General features: G+C 41.5%; 1 protein-coding gene across 1 annotated transcript in view; it reads left to right on the forward strand.

Annotated features, from left to right (window-relative positions):
• gnptab (N-acetylglucosamine-1-phosphate transferase subunits alpha and beta) overlaps positions 1 to 21535 on the forward strand; it is a 50942-nt gene that overhangs the window by 3758 nt on the left and 25649 nt on the right. The window contains exons 3-10 of the mRNA XM_080421314.1: positions 520 to 639; positions 2836 to 2886; positions 4434 to 4636; positions 7318 to 7382; positions 9168 to 9302; positions 18896 to 19057; positions 20315 to 20494; positions 20980 to 21150. Coding sequence (XP_080277440.1) covers positions 520 to 639; positions 2836 to 2886; positions 4434 to 4636; positions 7318 to 7382; positions 9168 to 9302; positions 18896 to 19057; positions 20315 to 20494; positions 20980 to 21150 — 1087 coding nt within the window. The remainder of the gene's footprint in view (positions 1 to 519; positions 640 to 2835; positions 2887 to 4433; positions 4637 to 7317; positions 7383 to 9167; positions 9303 to 18895; positions 19058 to 20314; positions 20495 to 20979; positions 21151 to 21535) is intronic.

The raw sequence follows: 21535 nt of genomic DNA on the forward strand, positions 1-21535 counted from the left end.
CGCTGAATGCTCGCCTATTATGACCGTGAACGCAATTTGTGTAACCACTTAGACCATTATTTTATACTTTTGGCTCTTCAAAAATAGATATACAAGCTCATAGCGCGGCACAGAGCGCTATGAGCTTGTAGATCTGCAATTTTTTTTTAAATCGTGCAAATCTTTGAATATATATAAATTTTTCCAAGCACTTTTTTTTACTCAAATCTTTGCTTCTGGGGGTCCCTGGAACAAAATATTTTGAGATGGGGGGGGGGGGGGGGGGGGATCCGTGGCCAAATACATATCATTTTGGGGGTCCTTGACATGAAAAAAGTTTGAGCACCACTGATAGTATAGCAACTTTTAGAAGACATTTGTTGTGGGTTGACAGCACATTATAGGAGTGGTGTAGGAGAGTTGGTGTAGACAGAAAAAACAAAAAAAAGCGGTCCAAGTACTGAGCCAGCTCAGTACTTGGACCAATTCAAGAGGGTTTGAGTGGTTAGAGTTGAAGAGTAATATTGTGTTTTCTTGTAGGCTGTGCCTGCCCATGCCTATAGATGTGGTGTACACGTGGGTGAACGGCACGGACACGGCTCTGCTGAAGGAACTGAAGGACGTCCGACAGCGGTTGGAGGACGACCAGAGAGCCCTGAGGTACTCCTGTGACAGCCACAGCCCCACCCATTGTTATCCAGATTTAGTGAATATGTGCAAAATGTTCTTATCAATAGGAAAAACCTTCATTTGACTTAAGTTTCTATTTAACGTTTAACATACAGGCAAACAATTAAAAAAATAACACAAATGTCTTTGATCGACACAATACAAACGATACATCAATTTTATTTACATTATTTTATTTACCACTTTGCCATTTTCAAATTGTAAAAAAATTCTACAAGCTCACAACACATGATAGGTTGTGTGCTTGTAGATCGGCTATTTTACTTACTGCAGCTACAGTAACCGCTCTTTTCATAATCACTTTTTATTTTTTTGATAATTCCCCTGATAATTCTGTTAATTAATGGGGATAATATGTAGAACATGACATGCTGAATGACACCACTTGGTGTCATTCAGGGTGCTAGGTTAGGGTATGATGATGACTATGATCATCATAAGGAAGAATATAGGCCTGGACCGCTGGCGTAGCGATCCAGGCACCTAGGCTCAGTGTAGCCTAGTTCGAGTCCGGCCTTTGCTGCATGTCACTCCCCATCTCTCTCTCCCTGTTTCGTGTCAGCCTACTGTCCTGTCAATAAAGGCATGAAAGACCAAAAATAAATCTAAACAAAAAAAAAAAGAATATAACCTGCACATTCATAGAGTAGAATGTTGCCGTTTCGAGGATCTTCGTTGAGTTTGATCTGACAAAGAGCTGTGGCTTGAAGTTATTTTACCACTTAAAACCAAAATACCTTCCTTCCTTCCACAACACGTTCACAGTGCATTGTCTTTTTATCAAAGTGCGAGAAATGACTGCAAAGATCAAATAAAAGTCTAAGGTGCACGGCTCAATAATGAAAGTGAGGAAATAGCCAGCACACAATGAATGTCCTTTTCACTTGGTTTTATAAAACCATGTGAAAAGGACTTTCATTGTGTGCTGGCTATTTCCTCACTTATTTGTCAAAGTGTCCCTGGGACACTTTGACACTAATGACACCCCACTGCATGCAAAATTGTCACTTTTCAGCTACAGTCACCTTTTTGAACCCAAATAGGGCAATTGTGTGACACCTGACCCGAAAGAAAACAACATGTTGTCACCTTTTTCACCTCGGGGCTGTTTGCATGCAACTAGTTTTAGGATGGATAAATGCAGAGGACACATTTCTTCATGTATGTGCTTAATGTGTAATGACAAATACACCTCCATTGACACGCCCAGCATTGGGATACTAGGGTTCTTATTAATAATGCGTATGTTTATGTACGGTATCTGTTGTTGTGCTTCACTGTTTGTTCATGTAAATGGACAGTATTAACAAGCTTCAGTGGGTAGTCCCTCTGTCTGTTGTCTCTCGTAGCCAGACGATTAGAGATCTCTGTCTACAGATACAGTACGTCTGGTGACATCTAAATTCAATGAATGGGATAAAACTATAGGTGGGAACAATACGAGGAGATAAAAAAAATAACGGCATTGCAGAACCAATGCAAAAACTGGAGGGAGGTTTTTCATATTGGGATGGTATCAGGGTTGGTTTTCAAAGCAGCGGTTGTAAGTTTGTTAGCAGCCATTCCTCCTGTTGTTGTACATATTGAATTGAGATGTCACCACCACCAGATAGACGACATCAGTAAATGGAGATCGCTGATTGCCTGAGTACACTGACCAATAGCAAATAGAGTGAAAATTGATTGGCTGGTTCAGACATCGCCCCAGATCAAGTAATTAAATACTGTGGGTGGGTGTCAGAGTTCAAAGGTTGGCCCAATGTAAGAGGAAGTTTAGCTTTAATTTATGAACTCAGTGTTCAGTGTTTTCACTGGGATGAATGATTTGACTTTTGATCCGTATTGATAATTATGCATTTTGTGTGTCCCTAATTTATTTTATTATTTTGCTTACAAGTTAATTGTTCTCAAATAGAAACTCAAATTCATTAGAACATATTTGACAACATGGGTCAAACATGGGTAATGGGTGGTCTAGGATTCTCCAAAATCAGGATCAACATTGGACCCCATAATTTGGCATCGGTCGGGCTTGAATGAAAACACGTCATTTGTAAAAAAAAATGATAAAAAAAAAATAATTGAGCAACACAGTTATTGTTTAATGATGATCGTTTGTACGTTATCTTCTTAAATTAAATCATATTTCTGTCTTGTTACCAATAGGGAGCGCTTGGGGAAGAATGCAAGCGATACAACTGAAGTGCCAAAAGACAGGTGAGTGGAAAAACCACAGAAGATGATTACATTGAAGAACAGATTGCAGATTGTTTTGTTCATGAAACTACATGGAACCAGTGGTGGAAAGTAACTGAGTACATTTACTCAAGTACTGTACTTTTATGTTATTTAATTAATTAACTTTGTTATCATTTATTCTTCTATTCCACTACATCTCAGAGCCAAATATTGTACTTTTACTCATCATCATCAATCATAAGAAATGAAACCCACTGAGCATTTTTCGGGCTATTAGACGTCTAAAATACGTTTAAGGGCTAGGCTAAAACCGGGTTATAACTGGTCTAACAGTGAACGTTTTTTAGACGTCTAGGCTTAGCCTAGACGTTGATTAGCTGTTTTTTAAGCGTCTATTTATAGACCGTCTATATTATAGCCATTGAAATGACGTCTATGACTATGGCTCACTGGGAAGCTAATAGAAAACTGTAGGCTTTCTATTCCTGGAAAGTTAGCAAGCTATAATATGGAAGTTGCCTTTCATGTAAAAGTCTAGAGTCTAGAGGCCACAATAGCATGTAGATAAGATCAGACTAGATAAGATGTCACTTGATGGTGGTAGATAGTTAGTGTCATTGTGTGAACCTGCACCACTATTTCCTATTTGCCTTTAGTCACAACTGCCATTGTCAGTTTCAACCACAGACGCAAAGGAAGCCCCATGCAGGAGGTGTGAACTTGACAAAGTATTGATTGGGCTGCAACATTTAATTTAACTAATTGATTTAACAGATTATAAAAAAATATGTAAATGCATGCTTTTCAATTATTCAATTCATCTGAAAATGTATCGATAGGATTATACTCGCAAAGAACATAACCGATAGTTGCAGCCAGGCCTGGGATTTTGCCATTTTAGGGGCAAGGCCACTTGGGCTTTGGTATTGTCAATTTTTTTAGGGCACAAAGGCCAAATGCCAGGGCCAACAACAATTAATTGAATTTAAGAGTTAAGGATGATTTTAAATGTAATATGTAGACTATCTGCTGTGAAAAAAAAACAAACATGGTATTTACAATCTAATCCATGCTCAGCCCTGCACCAATCAAAGTCACTGGATTGGTTTATAGATGGGGACTCAGGGGAGTTAAGAATTCAGAATCTCAACAAAAGACACCGGTGTCTACATGACAAGAAAGAGACACTGGTGTCTACATGACAAGAAAGAGACACTGGTGTCTACATGACAAGAAAGAGACACTGGTGTCTACATGACAAGAAAGAGACACCGGTGTCTACATGACAAGAAAGAGACACCGGTGTCTACATGACAAGAAAGAGATACTGGTGTCTACATATTGACAAGAAAGTGACAGAGGAGAAAGTGGTACAGTCAGCTGGGGCATTAAGGCCACTGTGGCCTCAGGGCATGCCATTTGTTTGAGGGGCACAAGGCCAAACTGAGAGGCAACGACGGCCATGGCCTTTGTGGCCTCCCTGAAATTACTGCCCTGGTTGCAGCCCTAACTGACTCTTTTCTTTCTTTGAATCATTATTTTCTTCCCTGTGCGGCCTTCTGCAGCGTGAAGCCGGAATGCCTGCTTTCCCACTGCATCATAGCGCCCATGCTAGCTCTGGACCCAGCGCTGCCAGCCAACGTCACACTGAAGGATCTGCCGTCTCTCTCTCCGCTGTTCTCCACCGCCAAGGAGCTGATGCTGCTCACCAAACCCTTCCAGCACTCCACCACCGTCTCTGTCGTCATCTTTCACGCTCAGGCGGATGGTAAGCTGTCCACCCCACCCACACACACAATGTTCTCGTCTTAGGCCCGTTCGGATTTTGAATATTAGTTGTAGGTTTAACCCAGAGACCTGAAGCCGATTCTACAAATGTCTTCTAAATCCCAACAGTATTCTGAAAAAACGTATGTTTCTATATCAGTGGTGCTCAGACCTTTTCATGTCAAGGACCCCCAAAATTATATGTATTTGACCGCGGACCCCCATCTCAAAATATTGTGTTCAGGGATTTTAGTTAAAAATGTTCGTGTTAAAACAATATATTTTCAAAGATTTGCACACATTGTCAAGATTTTTCAAAAATGGCAGATCTACAAGTTCATAGCGCGGCACTTGGTGCCGTGCTATGAGCTTGTATATCTGCTATTTTTGAATAGACAAAGTGTAAAATAATGCTTTTTAGCTCAAATCTAAAAGTGACACAGATGCGTCCCAGGTCTTAATGGGTTAATGCCTTGCGTAAGGGGCTGTGTCCACCATAGTAGAGTTCTCAAATTCCACCCGAACCCGTCCCGGCCCGACGTTTTCGGGCCGAGCCGGGCCTCAAAAGTATGCTAATTAGTCGGGCCGAGCCTCCATTTATATATTTTTTAAATTCTGTTCTGTCTGAATGTGTATTTATCTATTATGAACATGGCGCTGACTGACTGGCGTTAACTTGCACTGTGCTGGTCACGCTCAGGGCTCAGGCAGCAGAGTGAGAGAGAGTAAAAAAACGTGTTACGAGCGTTCCGGTGGTAACCAGAACGCTTGCCCCAAAACACACTCGCCCCCATTCATTTCACGGATAGAGGCCGCCGGATTAGACCTGGGGCGAGTGTGTTTTGGGACGAGCGTTTCTTGTATTCCATTCCAGCCACCATGACATGTGCCATCATGTGATGTCATTCACGGCTTGTTTACAAGTCGAATTTGGGGAAACAAAATAATTGAGCTCAAAAACATAATAAGAGGATACAAGAGATATCTGTGCAACAGATGCAAAGTGTGCATATTTAAGCAAGAATTTTAAAATGTGCTATGTCGTGGCACTGTATTTTAATGACGTGACGCGCACGTCGCTTAACACCTACAACAGGTCGTACTGTATCCAGTATTTTCCACACACACTAGTGATGAGCGGGCCGACCTGTAACCCGCAGGTCCCGCGGGTCAACCCGCGGCGCGGGTGGTCGAGTCAGGATTTCAGAGGCAATTATGCGGGCTGCGGGTGAGCGGGTCAGCTCACTATTTTGAACAACATGCTTGTTTATTTAGCCGATGACAATGTTGTGCTACTGTAGACATTTAAAGCGACTTTGGGTACTTAAAAGAGCGCTATATAAATCTGAGCTATTATGAATGTGATTATCTTTTTTTTCCCACCGCGGGTCGCGGGGCGGGTCGCGGGGCGGGTTGAGCCATAGATTTATATATGGGTTCGCGGGGCAAGTTGAGGCGGGTTGGGTTCCGTGGCGCGGCGCGGCGGGGCGGGTCATGAAACGTTGAACGTTTATAAAGTAAATAGCCGACTCTCACGTGTAATGAAGAGAATAAGAAATTTGTTTACAGTTTAACCTCACGATTCCTAATAAAACTTGGAATGGATATTATTGTTACGTCCCCGTCTAGGGGAAAAAGAGATGCAACATAAAGTGGGAGTGAAACCCGTTTTTATTTAGAACTTAATATATATTTACACAAACTTAAATAGACTTTAACGCGTGTGTGCGGGCAGGGGTGATGGCCTCCATAAGATAAATCGTAAGCATGATACGTTTAACATTTCAAATCCGTTTCAATATGCAAATAACTCGACCTGTATTGTTAGAAGGATGCATTCCATATAATTTAAGTGCTGCATTCATCGATAGGTATGTGCAGAAACCGGTTTATTTGTTTCATGGTAAAGCAAAGCAGAACATGACGCAAACATGCACATGCAACGGCCACGTGCCATGTGAATGGCAACGACGTGCCATATAGCACGTTAAGTTACATTTCTTTGATAAGACTTTCAGAGGAGATAATAAAGGATTTAACTTCATTTAAATCAGCACAGTGTAAGCACACATTCAGACCAGAAAAATGCTTAATTTTTCTTTATTTTTTTATCATATATTTTTTTCCCCTCTGTTTTTTCCGGGCTTTCGGGCCTAACATGATGGTAATAGTCGGGTTCGGGCCGAGCCTCGGGCCGGCACAGTGGGGCCCAGTTAGGGACGAGCCTTAATTTTCAGGCCCGTTGAGAACTCTACACCATAGATACTGTATTATCTATGGTGGCAGCCGCCATATTAGCTCAAGTCGTGCCTCCTAATGCTTGTACACCCCATGTATGTGTATCCACTATGAAAATCATCATAACTCACTGAATTGCTCAACTGATTTTACATGTGTGTTTTCTTTTTCAAATGTCAGACATGTAGTTATGTTATGATACAGGATACTTGGTTAATGGGTTGGGTTTTCATACCAAAACACCATATTTTAACATTAACAGTAGTGGAGAAAAAAGCTTTAGTCTCAGGTACAGCTCAGGCATATTTCTTGCAGTGGAGTTATGGCAAGCTGACCCTGCTAATATGGTGGCGATATTGACCTAACGTCAACATGAATCCTTTATCTCTCGGTCAAAGATTTTGATGACTTGTTAATTAACGTTACTTCTTTTTTCTTTTTCAGCTGACAAGGCATATAAAGATGTGTCAAGAGAAGATCTGAAACGTTCTGTCTCCCGATGTTACTTGGTGAGTTATTATAGCTGTCACTTATTTCAGCTGACTACATATATGTAAGATATGTGCTCCAATGCTATGAACACAGCCCTCATACAGACGTGTTCGTAGGTCTACATGGTAATTCTCACAGGGCTTGTTCTGATCTCAAATCTTTGCTTCTGGGGATTCTACAAATGTTTTCTAAATCCTAACAGTTTTTTGAAAAAAATCATGTTGCTATAATCCGTGGTTCTCAGACCCTTTCATGTCGAGGCCCCCCAAAATTATATGTATTTGGCCGCCGACCCCATCTCAAAATATTTAGTTCCAGGGACCCCCCAGAAGCAAAAATATTTGAGTTACAAAAATTATATAATTCAAAGATTTGCACACATTTTCAAGATTTTTCAAAAATAGCTCATAGCACGGCACTCGGTGTCGCGCTATGAGCTTGTATATCTGCTATTTTTGAATAGCTAAACTATAAAATAATGGTTAAAGTTGTTACACAGATGTGTTAAAATAACTTTCGGGACGGCCATACGGTTGAGCTGAGCAGGTAGCGATGCTGGGAATCAGAAATTCTCCGGTTCGGCCCCCCGGCCCCCGGTCTATGTGTCGAAGTGTCCCTGAGCAAGACAGAGAGCCATACAATAAAGCAGAAGTCAAAGCCTGAAAATGATCTCTAAAAACAGGGGAGTTGGATTTTTTGGATGTTAAAGGGATTCTAGGTAACTTTAAGCCTAAATGTTCATCATGATGCTGGGGTGTTTTCCTGCATTGAAACACAGTCCTCTTTCTGAAATCCGTATTTTCCCTACTATTTATGTTTTGACATCCGGATATCCGTGACGTAAATGAAACGTACGCATGTGCGCGTCCGTGTCCATGTGGCGAGTTCGAGTGAAACCGAGTGCAGCCGACAAAAAATGGAACGGCAGCCATTGTTTTCTCTGCAGTGTTTTTACTTTTGGTTTTAAAACTTTAAAACGCTCTTAAAGGTATCATGACATTCACTTTTACACCACATTCAAAGTCTTTGTCCTGGTCCTTCAAAAGTGTACAAAAAGTTTTAAGTGAAAATTCCATTCCAGTGATCCATGGCAGGTGTTTTTCTCTCACATTTCTAAAGCCTTTTCAACTGCAATGAAAAAAGAAATCTTTGCCTGCGGGTGTCGCTGGTGAGGGATTTTGCCTGTCAATCATCGCCTCTGCTCCGCCCCCCCCAAAGGAAAGGATAGGGGAGGGGAGGGGCGAGGAGGAGAGTGGGCGGGATTAATCGACTGTGACCTCACTGTCGAAGGGCCAAGCTCAGATTACTTTTCAGCCTAATTATTCCGAAAACCCCAGACCACAGAAAATCCACTGAATGTTCTAAGTTCAGGTTTTTTGGGTGTAATTGAGGTCATAAAACCCCAAATAAAACATTGAAAATAAAAAAAGTGAAAATGAATGTCATGATACCTTTAAACTTATTTTTTGAGGCACGGAATTCTTTTAAGATAGCGTTTGGATAGAATGTAGTTGTTTAACCTCATATATGTGGTCAATTAATCATGACAGAGCCTATTTAAAAATAAAAATTCAGAGAACCGGCAGGGGCGGGCAGTATCCGAATAAAGCAACCTATTTTCGGCATGGCACGTTCAGAAGTCCCCCCCTGCGTCACCCCCTGGTGGTCGGGGAAACGAACTGCTGATGAGGAGGAGGGGGGGGGAGTGGAGGGTGTTCGACAGTTTTTTTTATTTTTTTGATCTCTGAAGTTGCCTAGAATCCCTTTAACCTACACTGACATCATGCTGTTGTTTGTTGAAGACCACAGACAAAGACTCGCCAGGCCTGGTGCGGATGCAGACGCTGGCCTATCTGAGTGGCTTCCCAGCGTCCTTCAAGGAGACGGAGCAGCTCCGAGTCAAACTGCCCTCGCCCATCACCAGCAGGATCAAACAGGTGAGGTGTTCTCCACATCATTGCTTCTCAAAGTGGGGTCCGGGGGGACCCCCAGGGGTTCCAGGGGGTCCCCAGCAAAAATGTGTTAATATAGCATCACAATAATTTTTAAGCACTTTAACCTTTTATACTTTTGGCTATTCAAAAATAGCAGATCTACAAGCTCATAGCGCGGCACCGAGTGCCGCGCTATGAGCTTGTAGATCTGCTATTTTTGAAAAATCGTGAAAATGTGTGCAAACCTTTTGAATATACTATTTTTTTTAAGCGAACATTTGTAACTCAAATCTTTGCTTCTGGGGGGGTCCCTGGAACAAAAATATTTTGAGATGGAGGTCCGTGGCCAAATACATATCATTTTGGGGGTCCTTGACATGAAAAAGTTTGAGAACCACTGCTACACATCACACTGTTTTTTTTCTTTCTCAATTGACCAATCATTTCAAACATTAACACGGCATGCACGCATTCTTCTGGTTGCACGGCAGCTTTTCCCAACAGATTGCCAAACCCGATGTTTTGAGGAGCAAGCTCGTTTCGGGTTCACTCGACGTCCTGTGCTATGAGGCTTGTGAGGCGTTCCGTGTTAAATCTGCTGTTTTGTTTTATGTTTGAATATGGCTATTGAATATGAAGGGTTAAACCTTTGGGAATCGCTGACAAAGGCCAGCAGGCCGAAATGCATTCATTTCATGACTGCTTCTGCGGCACATTAAAAAGCTTGAGTGTGGATTGTTCTTTTAGTGGGTTTTGGCAACACTGTTGGGTGTAACGGTAGGAAACAGTAGTCTGACAATCTGCCCGCATGTAAACAAAAGAGACAATGAAGGAACAGTGTGATTAATTAATTCCACATAATGTACTATTAACACATTGAGTGCCAGAGGTTTTTTTAAACAGGGTAGGCTACAGCCAGTGGCAGCGTTTTTTTTTACCGTTTATTGGCAATCTTTTTAGAGCTGCAGAAGCCACAACGAGGACCCGGATGTAAACAAAAGGTGTCTGGGCATGGCCAAGGGTCCCGTCTAACGAATGGAACAATAGCATTTCTACCGCGATCCGCCATTGCAGAGAGACGTGCGTCGAAAATGACTGGTTTTGACCAAAACAATATATATATGGAGATATGGATCTTTTTCTCAAGATCCCATCATTGGGGCGGATGCACGTCCGTTTTTTTTTGGGATGAGGTCACATCGGTCCATTCCCTTTTTAAAGGGTCCTAGGATCATTCCTAAGTTGCGTCAGAGCGCCCTCTTGTGGAAAAATAATAGTTTTTTGGGGGGGGGTTTTAAACATATGGTGTTTATTACATGAAAGAAGAGGGCTAAAATGTAAATACCTCTCCTCTGGTGCAAGGGAAAATAGATTCAATTCTTCAGTAGATGAGGTTTTTTAATTCCAGGTCACTTACCAAACACCAGGGGGCAGAGTTGCACACCCATTGAATGCCTTTGTTAATGTGTCCTTAGTTTACAGAGAGCCAAGCAGAAATCAACAATTGCACATTTTTTAAAGACATCAAATATTCTTACCTAACCACTTCATGAAAAAGTTAAGTTAATCCTTTTGCCACAAGATGGCATCGTTAGAGTATCCTACCATGGCACTGTTATGGATACAGCATTATTACAGAGGGATATGTGTCTTTTGATCAGATAAGTATGTCTTTTCATACATCAAAGAAATCATAGATGGATAGATTAGATTATTTATAAACCATTAGGGAATTATTTAACAGCCATCAGCAACACAAAACAGAAATCAGTGTTTCTCAAACATTTTCATATCAAGGACCCCCACATTGATACATATTAAGACGCGTACCACCATTTGGAAAGATTTGGTGTCAGGGACCCCCATAAGAGAAGATCTTACGTTTTATTTCTTCTGTTTTAAACTGTTAGACCGGAGGCCAAAGGGCCCCACGTTTGGCCCCTTTCGGCAGCCAGGCGGCTTTGTCTGTCTAATAATTTTCTCTCATCAGAACTCTGGCCCGGGATATTTTGAGAAGGAGGAATGCCAGTTAACGAGCAAGGATTACCGCCCAGTTAATCAAAAACAACAAGACTGTGCTCTCTCTCACACACACACACACACACACACACACACACACACACACACACACACACACACACACACACACACACACACAGTGGAGCGCGCACACGCGTCTTCGTCTCTCATCTTCAAACGCTAATGTCCTGCAGTGTTAACTGAACTCTGAGAGTGTACAGATGTAACCAAATGGACCCTTGCAGGGTCCATTTGGTTACATTCGTACACTCTTCAGAGTTATAAATGGATAAATGATCACTGAGGATATTACGGTGTTGTGCTGTACCGTAGCTAACCTTGTCTGATGTATATGTTTAACCCATTAAGACCGGGAACGCATCTGTGTCATTTTTTTTTCAAAAATAGCAGATCTACAAGCTCGAGCTTGTAGATCTGCAGTTCAAATCATGAAAATTTGTGCAAATCTTTGATTATGTATATTTTTTAAGCGAACATTTTTAACTAAAATCTTTGCTTCTGGGGATTCTACAAATGTCTTCTAATCTAAATCTTAACAGTTTAAAAAAAAAACGTATGTCGTATATCAGTGGTTCTCAAACGTTTTTCATGTCAAGGACCCCCAAAATGATATGTATTTGGCCGCGGAACCCCATCTCAAAATATTTTGTTCCAGGGCCCCAAAAGCTAAGATTTGAGTGAAAAATGTTCGCTTAAAAAAAAAAATCTATGATTTGCACAAATATTCACGATTTTTCTAAAATAGCAGATCTACAAGCTGCTATTTTTGAATAGCCAAAGAAATCTAAAAGTGACACAGATGCGTTCCCGGTCTTAATGGGTTAACACACGGTAGATTATGGAGCTTATGTGGGCATACGAGAAAATAATGACTCAAGTGTTTATAGGACATTATAGTTTATTTAGCAGTGTTCAATGGACCATTCAATAATGTTATTCAATAATAACAATTAGCTACAGAACTAAATTGTATCGAGTACAGCAGTCAACCAAGTTTACAACTAACAAGTGCAAAACACATTTGTTAATAAAAAACCTGACCCCTATTAAAATATATGAATAAAATACATTTAAAAGAAATAAAATAAACAATAAATGTATTGATTGAATACTTCAATACTGCAATAGTATTCTGAAAAACATATGTTTCTATACCCCAAAGTATGATATGTATTTGGTCGCCGACCCCCATCTGAAAATATTTTGTTCCAGGGACCCCCAGAAGCAAAGATTTGAGTAACAAATGTTCGCTTTAAAAATATATATATTCAAAGATTTGCACAGATTTTCCAAAAATAGCAGATCTACAAGCTTGAGCTATGAGCTTGTATATCTGCTATTTTTGAATAGCCAAGTGTAAAATAATGCTTTTATAGTGAAATAGTGCAAACATGTAGACAGCACAGGAGTACAGTTTACGATGAAAAGGAAAACACAAAAAAGTCCTGGTCCAATTCATCCACATAGCATAGATTAGCACAATACATCGTCTTATATTTCCTGTGGTGGAATCCCTGTGTTCTAAAACGGCGAGCAATTATTAGTGACGAGTGCAAAGCTATTGTAATGAGGCTGTCTGTTTGTCTGACTTATAAATAACAACAATAATGTTTGCGTGGGTCAGCTATGGCTAGCATTGGTTGGGTCAGCTATGGTTATCATTAGCCCCCAGACACAGTGTGTGTCTATAGGTTAGCCATCATGGGTGCAGTGTGATGGTTAGAGATTAGATGTGTAACCTTAGAGCCACAGGATAGGGTGGTTAGCATTAGAACAACTGTTTGTCATGGCGCCAGCCAGCGCAACGAAAGGTCACCAGGATTTTATTGACATTCCCTCCACAGTCCTACTCCACCCTTTTACTTCCAGGTCAACTACAACCGCTTTAGATTTTCAAAAATAGCGAAAATAGATGATCTACAAAGTTGGTGTGACGCGTTGTGTGAGCTTGTATCAGCTGTTTTAGCTATCTTTACACCGTGACTCTGCAGGAGTCAAGCTCCATAAGAGGGTCAGTCCGTGTGTCTGTCTGTCTGTTAATCTCACAAACCAGCAGAAGTACCTACACTAATTTTTTTAATACACTTTTGGAAATATTAAACTTAAATTATATTATGGTAGTCAATTGGGCTCTTGTCTGGCTGAAACCTTTTGTAAATAGGACTTAAGTGGGTAAAGGCTAAACGTTCTCTGCAGCGATGCCTGCGTGTCAAACTATTGTAATCCATTTAGAACTGAGGCCGATTCTAAAAACGGCTTCTAAATCCCAACAGTAGGGGCTGTGAGTCGTCTGCTATCTCACGATTTGATTCGATTCCGATTATTAGGGTCACGATTCCGATTTTTCCAGATTTTTTCAAAACAAACGATTCTCGATTCCAAAACTTTTTTTTCCAGATTCAAAATGATTCTCATAGCGCGGCACCGAGTACCGCGCTATGAGCTTGTAGATCTGCTATTCTTGAATATATATATATTTTTTTAAAGCGAACACTTGTAACTCAAATCTTTGCTTCTGGGGGATTCTACAAATGTCTTCTAAATCCTAACAGTTTTTTTTTTTTTTTTACTTTTGTTGCTATAATCAGTGATTCTCAAACCTTTTCATGTCAAGGACCACCCAAAATAATATGTATTTGGCCGCGGACCCCCATCTCAAAATATGTTGTTCCAGGGACCCCCTAGAAGCAAAGATTTTTCAAAAATAGCAGATCTACAAGCTCATAGCGCGGCGCTGTGAGCTTGTATATCTGCTATTTTTAAATAGCCAAAGTACAAAATGATGGTTAAAGTGGTTACACAGATGCGTTCCCGGTTTTAATGGGTTAAACGGTTATAAATGAGCGGACCTTCACTCATTCGTGTGTGTTGCGCACACACCTGCCTTGCTCGGGGGGGGGGGGGGGGCTTTGTGTTGAGTGCTATGTGAAGGCCAGTCTCGATGTTGAGCGGACTGGGGTGGGGGGGTGGTGACAGTTAATGGAGTCATCATGGCTTTGACAGGGTTATTGTGAGGAGAGGGAGGTAGAGACGGGATGGACCGCTGTGTATATGAGGGTCAGCAGTACATGACATCAGCTAGAGGCTCCAGGAATCAGGGCAAAGAGTGTGTGTGTGGGTGTGTGCGCGTGTGCGTGTGTGCGCGGTGGCCTACCATTACAATGCACAGGTTTGGTTTCAAGGTGGTTCCTGGCGCTGCTGGACTGTTTCTGTGAAAGATGGATGATGTGTTTAGTGTAGAGAGAGATATACACACACACACACACACACACACACACACACACACACACACACACACACACACACACACACACACACACACACACACACACACACACACACACACACACACACACACACACACACTCACTCAAAGGTTTATATTACTATACTTGTGAGGACATAAACATTTTTAGGACGGCATGGAAAATAGCTGAAAATTGCTGGAAAACTGCTGATTTACACTGCTGTGTCGCTGCCTGGCGTTTGTGAGATTGTAGATCGGCTATCTAAAAAAATATTTTTTTTTAGCCAGTAAACAGCCGTTTTCTCTTGTGAAGAAAAAAGAAAATGATCTTCTCAATGTCTTATTTCTCAAATTCTACTATACTTATGAGAACATTTGGTCCTCACAAGTATAGTAATACAAGAGTGTGGTTCAGTGGGGGGGGGGGGCAGTATTAATAGTAGGTGTTAGACTGAGTGCTATGCTGATGAAAGCTACCTTGTGACCACCTATCATCTGCTCACACCTGATCTGATTTTGTGGACTAAAACTATGACGAAAAATTTTCGTCGACTACCTTTTTTCACTGACAAACTAAATAAAAACTAAGCTATGGTGGCTAAAACTACAAGACTAAATATACAATTTTGTCAACCAATAAAAACTAGACTAAAATGTTAGTGAGTGGAGAAGAGGTCACAGACAAGTCATTTTATGTTTGGTTGCGCTCGGGTGTTGCGCTCTGAAAATAGCCGATCTACAAGCTCAGAACGCGACGCGTTCTGAGCTTGTAGATCGGCTATTTTCAGCACACAACCAAGTGTAAAATCAGCCATTACGACGCCATCAAGGCAAAATACAATTTAGTCGACTAAACCAACTGTAGATTTAGTCGTCTAAAATGTTATGATATTTAGTGGACTAAAACTAGACTAACAGTAAAACATTTCAGATGACTAAAATATGACTAAAACTAAATCAAACTTTGGTGTCAAAATCAACTCTGGCTCACTGTGTGTGTGTGTGTGTGTGTGTGTGTGTGTGTGTGTGTGTGTGTGTGTGTGTGTGTGTGTGTGTGTGTGTGTGTGTGTGTGTGTGTGTGTGTGTGTGTGTGTGTGTGTGTGTGTGTGTGTGTGTGTGTGTGTGTGTGTGTGTGTCTCTGCGTGTGTTCTCGTGTGTTTAATTAGTACAGTTAGTTTGTCCGCATTAGGACAGTTAGTTTGTCCGCACATCCACTGTCATTAGTGACTGAGATCATGACCTGTCATGCTGTCATAGGGTTATTTGTACAGCCCTGGATAGGCCTCCTGGCCTGGCGGAGATCTGCGTTCGGACGTGCGCACTTTTCTACTGCTGCTTTAATATACTAGCACTATATTAACACATTCCATGCCAGAGTTTAATCTCATAATGTACTCACCAGTGCCAGCGTTTTATTGTTGTTTTTTTGTTTTTTTCATGTCGCCACAGACCTCGCTAAATAAGTTAAAAGTGCGCGTTCATTTGGTTCTAAACACACGGCGGATCCGTGAGAAACGGCCAGCGAAAATAGTTTCCAAATCCATGCCGCCATCTTGAAGATACAGCCGATCAACGCTAAACAGTGATCAGCGAGGAGAAAAACAACAACCGAGAAAATCGAGTTTTAAACAGGATCCCAGACAGGAAGCGGATACGATCGAAAAAACCGGAACCCGAATAATTCTGTTTCCGACCGGAAACCGGAAACGGAAATGGATCAAAAAAATTCGGAAAGTGCACCTGGGGCCATTTCAATGGGAATCGGCGGTTCGCGTAGATCTACGCGACTGGCACGCTGCGGCTTTAAATAGGTTCGCGTAGATCTACGCGACTGGCACGCTGCGGCTTTAAATAGGTTCGTGTAGATCTACGCGACTGGCATTCAATGTGTTAAACTATATTATTACTAATAACTATATTGTACTGCACTAATGCTAGTAGCAGTAGTAACACAATTATGTCAAATAAGGCATGATCATGTGTTCAGATACCTTTTATACATTGCACAATGTTGGATTGAGCAATCTATACAGCAGTGTTTCCCAAACTGGGGGTCGGAACACCCAGGGGTGTCCCCACATCATTTTATTTATTAGCTTAATGTGCAACATTGTTTTCTCACTCAATAGTAAATAAACCGACATTAAGTATAGGTGTATACAGGGTAACTGCACATAAATATTGTGAAAATAGCCGATCTACGAGCTCACAACGCGCGAGGCGTTGTGAGCTTGTAGTTCGGCTATTTTCACAATATTTATCTGTGGAACCGAGTCAAACTACCGGTAAATGTAATGCCTTTTGCAGTCATGGTACAGTATGTAATGTGTCAGGACAGCAGAGCGTGATTTATAAGCTGCTGGGTGTGAGATGGTGTCCGGGTGCCACCTGCGCTGCCAGGCTGCCAATCCTACTGACTGATGAAGGTTGACAGGCAGGCACTTGATGTTGCTGGCAACAGGGTCACCTTTCCCAGTGAAACTATATAAATCAATCAATATTATTTTTTCCACCTTCTTTGTGACTGACTGACTGACTGACTGACTGACTGACTGACTGACATATGTGTTTGTGCGAGTGTGAAGTGCACTATAAAGGGAGGTGTAATAAATATAGCAGTATGATCCTGGTTGTGTGGCTGCCTGCTGGGTTTTACCCTAGAGTCTGACTCATGACAGATCTTTTTGGTTCCGAATCCGATCCTGATTTTGTCTTTTTGCACACATTTTCACGATTTTTCAAAAATAGCAGATCCACAAGCTCATAGCGCGGCACTCGGTGCCACGCTATTAGCTTGTATATCTGCTATTTTTGAATAGCCAAAGTGTAAAATAATGCTTTTTAGCTCAAATCAAAAAGTGTCTTAGACCACCCAATGGCACCCATTACCAATGTTTTGCTCGATATTTTTGTCAAAAAAAAGGCACCATTTTCTAAATGCTCTATTTGAGAACATTTTATTTCTATGCAAAAAATAATAATAATCACAAATAACTTTTTATTCAACCACTTAAGCCCTATTCAAAAATGGCTCATCTACAAGCTCACAGCGTATGTATTTTCATGTTAATAAAATACCTTACCAGGCAGCACTGGCTCACTACGTTAGCCAGGATGAGAGTATAAATAAACATAAAGACGTCTGTCAATATCTATTTTCTTTGCCGCTTCGACGATATAGCGGCAGAGTTGCCACCTAAACATGTGTGAACGGCCCATAAGAGCGATGAGAGAGGTGGGGCAATGCCAGGGTAGCGTGCACGTGCATGCACACACACACACACACACATAAATGTAAACACACACACACACACACACACACACACACACACACACACACACACACACACACACACACACACACACACACACACACACACACACACACACACACACACACTCTCTGAGCTGATGCCATGTATGCCTCCCTTAAGACCAGAGGGAGAACCTCCTCCATAGTCAACCCCACAGGCCCAAAGGGATGACATCACAGAATTTTCTGTACACACACACACACACACACACACACACACACACACACACACAGGCTGAGGTATAAAGGGCTCGGTATGAGTGGCATGCAGAGTGATGACTCTACACAGCATGTAGGCGGCGGCTTTGATCCGTGAGTCCTGCTGTAACAACAGTGAATGACTGAGGAGCCAAAAGGCAAGCTGAACTTGAACTTGACTCACCGTGTCTCTGTCTGTGTCTTAACAATAGACTCCCAGGTGTCTGGTCGTTGCCTTCCATTTGTCTCCCTGTATCCGTAACAAACCCACTGCTCGTTGTTAAGAGCTTGTACTGAAATAAGCACATTCTTGATTCTTTTAGCCCATTTAGACCTGAGGCCGATTCTACAAAATGCTGTCTAAATCCTTCCTAAACTTTTTCATGTCAAGGACCCCCAACATTAAACTTATTTGGCCGCGGACCCCCATCTCAAAATATGTTGTCCCAGGGACCCCCCCAGAAGCAAAGATTTGTGTTACAAATGTTCGCTTTAAATTGTTTTTATACATTCAAAGATTTGCGAAAATGTTCAAGATTTCTTTTAAATAGCAGATATACAAGCTCATTGTGCGGCACTCGGTGCCGCGCAATGAGCTTGTATATCTGCAATTTTTTGATAGTCAAATTAATCTAAAATGACACGGTCTTAATGGGTTTTAAAGTGCTGTTTCTTTCTCTTTTTTCAGGTTGCCATGATACATAGCAGCATTGTTATGATCATTTTGATTAGAGCCAGAGACCGATGTATCAGTTTGACTGATATTTTTGTTTGTTTGTTTTGTTGTTTATGTGTCAGTTTGAGTTCTACTCGGAGGCCAGCATCGCCCTACTCCACCTGAACACCCCCCAGGACTTTAACGAGCTCAGCCAACAGGCCAGGAAGAACCTCACTCTGGATGGGAAAGAGTTGACCATCAGCCCTGGATACCTGTTCTGGGACCTCACTGCCATCTCACAGGTTATTATGACTCATCATTAGTACTATACAGCCAGACCTTTATAATAGAATAACATTTTGTCATATTGACGGGTCAGAGCATGGGTAATCGGTGGTCTAGGACTCTCCGTCTGGTATCTGGTGGTGACCTGGGCCGTAGACAGTGGTGGGAAAAAAGTACTCAAATGTTTTACTTAAGTAAAAGTGTCAATACTGCAATGTAGAAGTGCTCTGTTACAAGTAAAAGTCTGGTGTTCAAATTTTACTTGAGTAAAAGTGCAAAAGTTTTGGTACAAAAATGTACTTAAAGTACCAAAAGTAAAAGTACTGAAATGTTTGAAAATAGCAGATCTACAAGCTCACAACGCGTCGCATCGCGACACGTTGTGAGCTTGTAGATCGGCTATTTTCAAATAGCCTAGGTATAAAATAGGAATAAAGTGGTTAAAGTGGTTTGTTTTATAATGTAATAATTTATATCTGCAAAGTAACTCGTAACTAAAGTTTTCAAATAATTGTAGTGGAGTAAAAGTATAATATTTGCCTCTGAGATGTAGTGGAGTAGAAGTAAGAGTATTGGAAATTGGAAATACTCAAGTAAAATACAAATACTTACAATTTTACTTGAGTACAGTACTTGAGTACATGTACTTAGTTACTTTCCACTGCCCGGTGCCCGTAGACACTACTACACAATTCGCCTGTCGTGCTACTGTACGAGGAGCTGCGTTTGTGGCGTGAAAGGCCTTACAGTAACTGAGGCAGTGTCGAGAGCCATTGAGACGCAGTTTATTCAGACTGTAAAGAATTTACACCCCTTTCCAATCCTAGGGAACTTCCTGTCTCTGACCATTGTCCTGGGGAAACAACGTCAATCATGTCAGAGGAACAACACAGCTAGCAAGTCCATAAGCTACTTTCTTTTAACCACTTAGCAACCCTATTCTGGGGGAGCGCTTGCAGAACATGGCAGATCTTTATACAAGCTCACACCGCATTGCGTTGTGATGGCTTGTGAGCTCGTAGATCGTCTATTTTGGAGAAGAGATTTGGCGCAGATGGAAAATAGTGCGGCCCAAGTACAGTGACGACCCCTGGTCAACTAAGTACAGTATTATTATTGTTTTAAATGTGCTAGTGGTATAAACAGCTGAGGTCTCCCAGCAAGAAGAGAATGTAGAAAGTTAACCCTTCTATAAGACCACCAAAGTTGGCCTTAACAAGGATCAGGTGTGGTGTAAACAGCAGTCCTTCCTGCACATGTGTTCCGCTCTCTAGTCTAAACAGGACGAGGATGTCTCGGCCAGCCGCTTCGAAGATAACGAGGAGCTCCGCTATTCGCTGCGTTCCATCGAGAGACACGCCCCCTGGGTGCGACACATCTTCATCGTGACCAACGGGCAGATCCCCTCCTGGCTCAACCTGGACAACTCCAGAATCACCGTCGTCGCCCACCAGGTACAATGATTCCATCCCTGAGGGTCCCTGGACCCCACTTTGAGAAGCACTGTATTATCACTCATTGCTCTCATCAATGTCTGAATCTATCCACAAACCTCAATATCTGTCTGATGCCATGGCAATTTGTCATGGACAGTAAAAGTCTATCCTTTCTTAACTATGTATCAATAACTATATTAATTGATTCTCTAGTATTATTTGAAAATAGAAAAAAATATCTAACTACTCTAGACAGAGACACTGGATTGTGAGTGATTTCTGTATTTTATCGGCCATGTCACTCTCACTCAGACATAACCAACCATAAACAAACCCGGCACGCCCATATATAGGCATATATGGAGATCCGGTGGTCCAGAGCCACAGATAAAAAAAACACAAATTCCCAAAACACAAATCATTAATTTGAATTATTTGTATGACATCTAAACGTCATCTAAAATGTCATGATGGTGACCGTCCTAATATGTGTTTCCCTGCAGGACATCTTTACGAACCACAGTCATCTGCCAACGTTCAGCTCCCCCGCCATAGAGACGCACATCCACCGCATCCCAGGCCTGTCCCAGAAGTTCATCTACCTCAACGATGACGTCATGTTCGGCAAGGACGTCTGGCCCGACGATTTCTTCAGCCATTCAAAAGGACAGAAGGTGTGACACCCCCCCCCCTCCTCCTCCATTTGATGCATCTAGGGCTGCAACTATCCATTATATCGATTCTACAAATGTCTTCTAAATCCAACAGTATTCTGAAAAAACGTATGTTTCTATATCAGTGGTGCTCAAACTTTTTCATGTCAAGGCCTCCATCTCAAAATGTGTTGTTCCAGGGACCCCCAGAAGCAAAGAATAGTTAAAAATGTTCGCTTTATACAATATATATTCAAAGGTTTGCACACATTTTCAAGATTTTTCAAAAATAGCAGATCTACAAGCTCATGAGCTTGTATATCTGCTATTTTTGAATAGCCAAAGAGTAAAATAATGCTTTTTAGCTCAAATGAAAAAGTGACACACATGCGTTCCAGGTCTTAAA

Source organism: Gymnoscopelus braueri (genome assembly GCF_963280865.1).
Source record: "Gymnoscopelus braueri genome assembly, chromosome: 23".
NCBI classification, from domain to species: domain Eukaryota; kingdom Metazoa; phylum Chordata; class Actinopteri; order Myctophiformes; family Myctophidae; genus Gymnoscopelus; species Gymnoscopelus braueri.